The sequence below is a fragment of the Garra rufa genome, chromosome 1, assembly GCF_049309525.1.
Source record: "Garra rufa chromosome 1, GarRuf1.0, whole genome shotgun sequence".
Lineage (NCBI taxonomy): Eukaryota > Metazoa > Chordata > Actinopteri > Cypriniformes > Cyprinidae > Garra > Garra rufa.
Genome location: NC_133361.1, coordinates 60,717,374 through 60,726,472, shown reverse-complemented (window position 1 = coordinate 60,726,472; position 9,099 = coordinate 60,717,374). Strand labels below are relative to the sequence as shown.

At 36.5% G+C, this 9,099-nt stretch overlaps 1 protein-coding gene across 1 annotated transcript in view; it reads left to right on the top strand.

The window, feature by feature from the left end:
- Positions 1-2,806: 2,806 nt before the first annotated feature.
- Positions 2,807-9,099, top strand: part of LOC141337723 (uncharacterized) — a 176,882-nt gene continuing 170,589 nt past the window's right edge. Inside the window, exons 1-3 of the mRNA XM_073843385.1 lie at positions 2,807-4,396; positions 5,902-5,985; positions 6,188-8,113. Coding sequence (XP_073699486.1) covers positions 2,859-4,396; positions 5,902-5,985; positions 6,188-8,113 — 3,548 coding nt within the window. The 5' untranslated portion in view covers positions 2,807-2,858. The remainder of the gene's footprint in view (positions 4,397-5,901; positions 5,986-6,187; positions 8,114-9,099) is intronic.

The following is a 9,099-nucleotide window of genomic DNA, read 5'->3' as shown; positions in this document are numbered from 1 at the left end:
CATATTTTCATATAAATGTCAGTTTTCCTAATCCTAATCAAACTCTTTAAATTCAACACTGCATTTAACTTAGTTTTATATTATTAGACATTCGTTGCTCGTTATATTTCTATCACATACCCACGTCAAACAAATTGGTAATCAGTGGTGGAGGAAGTACACAAATCAGGTAGGGCCTACTTGAGTAAAAGTACAGACATTCGTTTTTAGGGTATAATATTTTTTTGCTGGGTCTGACATCATTATGATTTATTGTGAATAGTCAAGTAGCCAGCACTAGTCAAAAAGAAAGATTTGTGGATGCAGATACATATCATATATTATTTAAATATTGAGTATTGTCAATTTATGTATTCTAATTCCAGTAAACTAAAAGACAGTTTGATCTAAAGACAATCAACCGTAAAACACCCAAAAAAGGCCTAGTATTCTTTAGCTGAAAGCTTGTTTTAGGAGTACACCTTTAGTACTTTATATACAGGCTCAGTAATTCCTTTAAATTTATTTACCTTTTAAATAAGGTGTCTTTCAAACTGTACAAACAAACAAGTGATTAATTAAATATCATGATGTACTATACACAAAATTTGAAAACATATTTATCATGTTTGGTATTACAAACAATAGTTCTTTGTTCAAATAGTATGAACCAGTGAGAACATACAAACTTTTAATTAAAAAAAAAATATAGATAGATATTGATGAATATTATATTGACCAAAATTAATAAATGCTGTGAACAGTGTTTGTTTATATATTCATTTTAACCAATGTAGTTGTTAATTGTAAAGAGTTTCCCATTTGCTTGTATTATGTAATAATATTAGTGCCTTAATGTCATGTTGTTACAAATAAAACTTAAAGATAGAATATGGGCATTTATTGTCAAATGTACTGTTCATATCAAATTCAAAATAAACCAAGTAAAACAGTGAAAACCAGTTAGACATTTAAACACTAAAATAGAACTAAAATAATTTATGAACAGCTCATAATAATAATAATTATACTAGAAACAAATGTGACCCTGGACCACAAAACCAGTCTTAAGTAGCACGGGTATATTTGTAGCAATAGCCAAAAATACATTGTATGGGTCAAAATTATAAATTTTTCTTTTATGCCAAATATCATTAGCATATTAAGTAAAGATCATGTTCCTTGAAGATATTTTATAAATTTTCTACCATAAATATAAAAAAACTTGATTTTTGATTAGTAATATGCATTGCTAAGAACTTCATTTGGACAACTTTTAAGGCGATTTTCTCAATATTTAGATTTTTTTTGCACCCTCAGATTCTAGGTTTTCAAATAGTTGTATCTCAGACAAACGTTGTCCTATTTTAACAAACAATATATCAATGGAAAGCTTATTTACTCAGCTTTCAGATGACGTAAGAATCTCAATTTCGACAAATTTACACTTATGACTGGTTTTGTGGTCCAGGGTCACAAATAATCAATGTCAAATTTACAAGAAAGATTGACTAAATTGTTACAAAGTACACATTGATTACTGAAAAATCCACATTGTTTTCTATCATCTAGAAAGTAGTGACATCTTAATGCTTTTTACGGAATCAACACAAAAGTAAAATATTTAAACATTTATTTAAAAGTACCAATATAAAAACATGAAATATAAAAAAATATGAACATTATACAATAAGTACAGTCTTCCTATAAAAGGTTGAGGTTATTGCAACAACAAAATTAGTTTTTTGAAAAACAAAGAAAAACATTACATAGAAGTGGCAGGAGTATTAGTTTCCATATACACTCAAAAACTTAATCCACAGATCTATTTTGACATGCAGTACCAGAAATACAGTACCAGATTTTTTTGTCCCGTCTTTCAATCCCACATCTAATTGCTGTTGTCAATCACGATAACAACTTAATCAATTTATTGACAATTTAAGAGTGGATAAGGAAAATGCATGAATGAGAAAATAAAGCACGGGACACACTGCTGTTAAAAATTAGTTATTGAGTGCAATAAACCTTGAAAAGAACTCGCACACAGAAAGCTGCCTCTCTCACAGACCACAAATTCAGAGATCACAAATTCAGATCTCTTACATGAGTTATTGTACTTCAGTGGTCAAATACACACACAGTCATGCTAAAATGCATTACTTGTCTCATAACTTCAGTCAACATAAACAGGTGAGAAAGAAAACACATGTGTATTAATGCATTTATGACTGGTTTTGTGGTCCAGGGTCACATATGTGCCTGTAGACTTAGAAGTTGCTCATCATAGTCCTGTGTAGTGGCACTGGCATGCAATATTTATTTATTTTATTTTTTTAAGGAGGTGAAATGCTGGTAAAGTAAAAGTTTTCTTTCTTTTTTATTATTAGATAAAGTAACTATTTAGTTATTTTTCCTGTTCTATGTTTTTGTCATAGTATCGATTCAGTATTAGTATAAATATATTTTAGTCAGGTATCTTATCAAAGTCAAAAATCTGGTATCATGACAACATTAGCATTGAGTGGATGTGCCACTGACTCACATATACACATCTGATTACTCATTGCATTTGGTGTTTAAATTGCATGGCTGTGATTGGCTACAATGCTCAATGCTGTTAAATGTGCCATACTTATGAGACAGGAGTGAAATTGTGGCTGCATCCAAAATCGCATACTTTCTTTGGTATGTACTTATTACATTTTAACATTATCAGCCACTTCAGTCACTGTGCCTTCTCACTTCTGATCATTGGCAAGAACTGAAACTTAATTGTATTGTATCAAATTTCAGTGTATGTTCTATGTTTCCACATACAGGCCTGAAATACAGATCTCTCATCTAGGAAGAAGAGAAGCAGAAAAACAGCCTGTAAAATGAGTATGTATGAGGAGAAAGAACATGAGGCTTCTGCTGACACTCAGAGAGCAGCATCTCCAGGATTCAGCTGTGTGTCTATGAAGAGTAACAGATCCATGGGTCTGCCCCCTGCACTCAGTGATGTTGACCCAGGTTTTAGCTGTGTGTCTGTGAAGAGTAACAACTTCATGTTTTTGCCCCCTGGTCACAGTGATGTTGACACTCATAGAGCAGCATCTCCAGGATTCAGCTGTGTGACTATGAAGAGTAACAGATCCATGGGTCTGCCCCCTGCACTCAGTGATGTTGACCCAGGTTTCAGCTGTGTTTCTGTGAAGAGTAACAACTTCATGTTTTTGCCCCCTGGTCACAGTGATGTTGACACTTACAGAGCAGCATCTCCAGGATTCAGCTGTGTGTCTATGAAGAGTAACAGATCCATGGGTCTGCCCCCTGCACTCAGTGATGTTGACCCAGGTTTCAGCTGTGTTTCTGTGAAGAGTAACAACTTCATGTTTTTTCCCCCTGGTCACAGTGATGTTGACACTCACAGAGCAGCATCTCCAGGATTCAGCTGTGTGTCTATGAAGAGTGACAACTTAATGTTTTTGCCCCCTGGACTCAGTGATGTTGACACTCAGAGAGCAGCATCTCCAGGATTCAGCTGTGTGACTATGAAGAGTAACAGATCCATGGGTCTGCCCCCTGCACTCAGTGATGTTGACCCAGGTTTCAGCTGTGTTTCTGTGAAGAGTGACAACTTAATGTTTTTGCCCCCTGGACTCAGTGATGTTGACACTCAGAGAGCAGCATCTCCAGGATTCAACTGTGTCTCTATGAAGAGTAACAGATCCATGGGTCTGCCCCCTGCACTCAGTGATGTTGACCCAGGATTCAGCTGTGTCTCTATGAAGAGTAACAGATCCATGGGTCTGCCCCCTGCACTCAGTGATGTTGACCCAGGATTCAGCTGTGTCTCTATGAAGAGTAACAGATCCATGGGTCTGCCCCCTGGACTCAGTGATGTTGACCCAGGATTCAGCTGTGTCTCTATGAAGAGTAACAGATCCATGGGTCTGCCCCCTGCACTCAGTGATGTTGACCCAGGATTCAGCTGTGTCTCTATGAAGAGTAACAGATCCATGGGTCTGCCCCCTGGACTCAGTGATGTTGACCCAGGATTCAGCTGTGTGTCTATGAAGAGTAACAGATCCATGGGTCTGCCCCCTGCACTCAGTGATGTTGACCCAGGATTCAGCTGTGTCTCTATGAAGAGTAACAGATCCATGGGTCTGCCCCCTGCACTCAGTGATGTTGACCCAGGATTCAGCTGTGTCTCTATGAAGAGTAACAGATCCATGGGTCTGCCCCCTGCACTCAGTGATGTTGACCCAGGATTCAGCTGTGTCTCTATGAAGAGTAACAGATCCATGGGTCTGCCCCCTGCACTCAGTGATGTTGACCCAGGATTCAGCTGTGTCTCTATGAAGAGTAACAGATCCATGGGTCTGCCCCCTGCACTTAGTGATGGGCCTGCTGTAACCTTTGACCCTGTGTGAGTATCATGGCATTGAATGTGATTTTTTTTAAACATGATGCTGCACTCACTGAGGTTCATCTATATGAATAACTAGTTAGTAGTAGATTAATTTATCAATAACCCAATTTGAAGCAAAAACAGAATGTTCTGACTAGCTTTGTGAAATGATGTTACATAAAAGGTATGTATAAAACAGGCCTGAACTAAAACAAAAACAGCAGACAGACTGAATGAGAATGCAAATTCACTCTGACATAGAGTGATGCTTACTTGCAATGCAGTTTGTGCAAGTCCAGAACAGAGAACGGCTGAAAAAAAACATATTCATCCCAAAATGTACAAAATGTGAAAATGTGTTATAGGTTTTATAACATGTTATAGCCATGTGCAGTGCTAATGCAACATGCATCGCCACAGATGAGTAGCTGAGTATCTCTTCAGTTAGACGAAATGCAAATTTTTGCAGATGAAACAGAAAGCCAGTCGCAGACACTCAGCACAATCATCAACTCATTAAAATTGTGAGACTAAATGATCTTATTATAGCTGAAACTATTCTCTTTGCTGTTGCAATCTTTGATCTTGCGATTAGCTGATGATGAAAAAAATGTAGCACATATCTGTTGCTTTCTTTGATATAAAAAAAGTACTTGTATTAGGTGCAATTTGCTGTATCTGCCCTCCACCAATACGTACTAAAATGAAACTTTTCAACAAAAAAAGTATATATAAACTTTCAAGAAATATATAATAATTATATATTAAAATTAAAAAAATAAACTATAATATTATGTTAACAACAGAGCCCAAACCTGACTTTCAGATTAGGACTGTTTTGTATACAAACATTTAAATTTAACATTAGATTTAATATTTTTCCACATTGTAAGTCGGTGGCTACCGTCAACTGTTTGGTTACCAACATTCATCAAAATATTTTTTTTGTGCTTTCTCTGGTAAAGTAATGAGTTTATTGACACTGAGTGGCTTTCTTGAGTTGAATAGTGTTATGTGACATGTTGTTTCACAGGCTGTTTTATTATTAACTATTAACTTCATCTGGGTGGTGTTCCCTCAGTTGCTGTAACATTTTAGATGTGTTTGCTGCTTTAGCCATCACTTTTTATCTGAATGTTTTGCATATTGGATACCCATCTTCAATACCCCACTCATGAATCATTTTTAGCCAAAATGCTTTCAAATAGCTTAATTTGCATCTTCAGTGGAAATTTGGGAAACTGAGTTGTTCCACCATGTTTTCATATTAAGAGTTTCACATGTGCTTTTCCTAGACAATCACCAGTGAACTCAGCTAGTAACAGCCTAACCGAGTGTCCGGACTGCTGACACAGCACATGTGTGGAAAATATAGTTTATCCCAGTCTGAAAGACTTATTTACAAGTTTTTTTCTAGTTTTCAACCAAAACTTAAAAAAACCTGTTCACACTCATGTTTATGTTAATTTATTGAAGCAAACTGATAATTTGCAGAAAAACAATATTTCTCTTTTTTTTCCCAGTACCATCAGCAGGAAGAGAAAGAGAGCAGCTTCTCCACTGCAGCCTCCTGATCTCAATGATGGATCAGTGCTCTTTGATCCTGTGTAAGTATATTCATATAAAGTGAGATTTTAAACAAAAGAGCACAGCTTGTACACAGAAACAACAAGAGAGAAATTTAGATATTTGTTTTATTTCTGCATTAAAATTCTTCAGACAGAAAAAATAAACAGAAATTGTGTTCTCTTTTCTGTTTGTTTGTTTGTTTGTTTGTTTGTTTTTCTGTTCTACGTAATATCTTTTTAGTAGTGGGAAAGCTAATCAGATCAGATATGTATCCAGTCAGACATTCTCATGCTCTTACAATCAGAACCACATCAGTCATCAAGACACAGAAGCAGATCTGCAGCTTGATTCTCACCAACCAGTGCATGATGATCTGCAGAGAGTCAAAGAACAGCACAAAATCAGCATGAAGAACAAGTATGAGAGCTTATTTGAGGGATTTAAACTACAAGAAAATCAAACCCTCCTGAACAGGATTTACACACAGCTGTACATCATAGAGGGAGAGAGTGAAGGGGTGAATGAAGAACATGAGGTGCTACGGATTGAGAAAGGTTACAAGACACTCCAAGACACTCCAATTAACTGCAATGACATCTTTTATCCTTTATTTGAGCCAGGATGTAAAGAAATGAACATAGAGAAGAAAGACAAAATAAAGACTGTTCTTACTAAAGGCATCGCTGGAATTGGAAAAACTGTTTCTGTGCAGAAGTTTATTCTGGACTGGGCTGAAGGAAAAGCCAATCAGGATGTAGATTTCATGTTTGTGTTTCAGTTTCGAGAGCTGAACTTGATTAAAGATCATCAGTACAGTCTTCACAGACTTCTGCTTGACTTTCATCCTGAACTCCAATATTTGGACTCAAAGATTTATGATGAATGTAAAGTTGTGTTCATCTTTGATGGTCTGGATGAAAGTAGAATTACACTGTTTTCAAACAATCAGAAAGTTTCTGATGTGACTGAGATTTCATCAGTGTGTTTGTTGATGTCAAACCTCATGAAAGGAGATCTGCTTCCCTCTGCTCTCATCTGGATCACCACCAGACCAGCAGCAGCCAATCAGATCCCCTCTAAATACATCAACCGTGTGACAGAAATTCAGGGATTCAATGACCCTCAGAAGGAGGAATATTTCAGGAAGAGAATCAGTGATGAGCATCAAGCCAGCAGAATCATCTCACACATCAGAAGAGCAAGAAGTCTCCACATCATGTGTCATATACCTGTCTTCTGCTGGATCTCAGCCACTGTCCTTCAAGACCTCCTGAAACAAGATCTCAGTGCAGAAATCCCTCAAACTCTGACAGAAATGTACATCTACTTCCTTCTTATTCAAACAAAAATGAGAAACCAGAAGTATGAAGAGAGAGATCCAGAGAAACCCCTGCAGTTCAACAGAGATGTGATTATGAAACTTGCTGAACTGGCCTTCAATCAGCTGATGAAGGGCAATGTGATGTTCTATGAGGGTGACCTGAAAGAAAGTGGCATAGACGTCTCTGATGCCTCAGTGTATTCTGGGATTTGTACTGAGATCTTTAGAGAGGAATCTGTATTTAATCACAGGAAGGTTTACAGCTTTGTACATCTGAGCTTTCAGGAGTTTTTTGCAGCACTGTATGTGTTTTACTGCTATTTACACAAGAACAGTGAGGTTCTGAAAATGTTCTTGACAGACAAGTCCAGAACTCAATGTGAGAATATTACTCTGGATGTGTTTCTGAAGGGAGCAGTGAATAAAGCATTGAACAGTGAAAATGGACACCTGGATCTTTTCCTTCGATTTCTTCATGGTGTCTCACTGGAGTGTAATCAGAGACTCTTACAGGATGTACTGATACGCACTGAGAACAACTCAGAGAGCATCAAGAACATAATTCACAACCTCAAGCGGGGTCAAAAAAACAATGTTAGTCCTGAAAGATGGATGAATCTGACACACTGCCTAATGGAAATGAAGGATCATTCTATTGTTAAAGAAATGCAGGCATTTTTAAACTCTAAAACAAAAAGAAAAATTCTTACTCTTGCACAATGTTCAACTTTGGCAAACATGATCCTGATGTCAGAGGAGGTGCTGGATGAGTTAGACTTCAACATCAAATCAAAAGAGGGCAGAAGGAGACTGGTACCTGCTGTGAGGAACTGCAGAAAAGCTGTGTGAGTGTTAAAATCAATAATATTGCAATATGAACATATTTTTTTTAAGTTGTGATAGAGGTTTCATAAGTTTTTTCTGGGTTTAGTGTCCACAAGCATAAAAAAAATAATTGTCTTCAGTTAGGGGTGTGCTAGTCAGAATCACAATTGCCCCACTGCAGTGGTTTGCCAAAGCACAGGTTTGTGCCAAAACACAGTTTTGTGCATATTTATTGTTTAATGTAGATATACAAGTACAAATCTTTGTTTATAAAAGCAATAATTGATTAGCAGCCACACGTTACATCACAAACATGGAAACATTTGAAATCAAGCAGAGTAAGAAAGGTGTGTGGGCCCATACATTGAAATTAAGTCATACACGGCTTTGTGTTCTGTTTTGAGGGCTTGTAACTCAAATTTCTACAAATTTAACAATATTCCATGAGTTAAAACAGCTTTCAGTTTCTGAAGTGTTTAAATGATTTAACACATTTACATTTGTGTATTTGCTATGGTCATCATCACAGTGACAAATACCTAGACTTAATAGGCTATTTGTTTTCAAACTTTTTAACATTTTAATCTGGACTACAACATGCCCTAGATATTGTTTTAAAAGTGTTTTGATTCTTTATTGTTTGGTCAAACTTTACATTAGGGCTTCATTAGTTAATATTAGTTAATTAATTAGTTAACATAAACTGCCATTGAAAAATTCTTCTAAACATTCAATAATTAATTCCAATATTTTATAACAAATTGTTAAAATCAAAAGTTGTATGTCAGCACCGATAGCCTTGTGGGCCGTGCATCAACACGCAGCACCGTTGTGCTTTGGGCGTCCTGTGTTCGAGTCCCAGCTCGTGGTCCTTTCCCAATCCCGTCCCCCCTCTCTCCCCCACTTTGTTTCCTGTCTCACTACTGTCTTACCAATTAAAAAAAGGCAAAAACGCCCAAAAAATTAATTTAAACTTATGTAGCAAATGTAGCTATTACTCATTGTG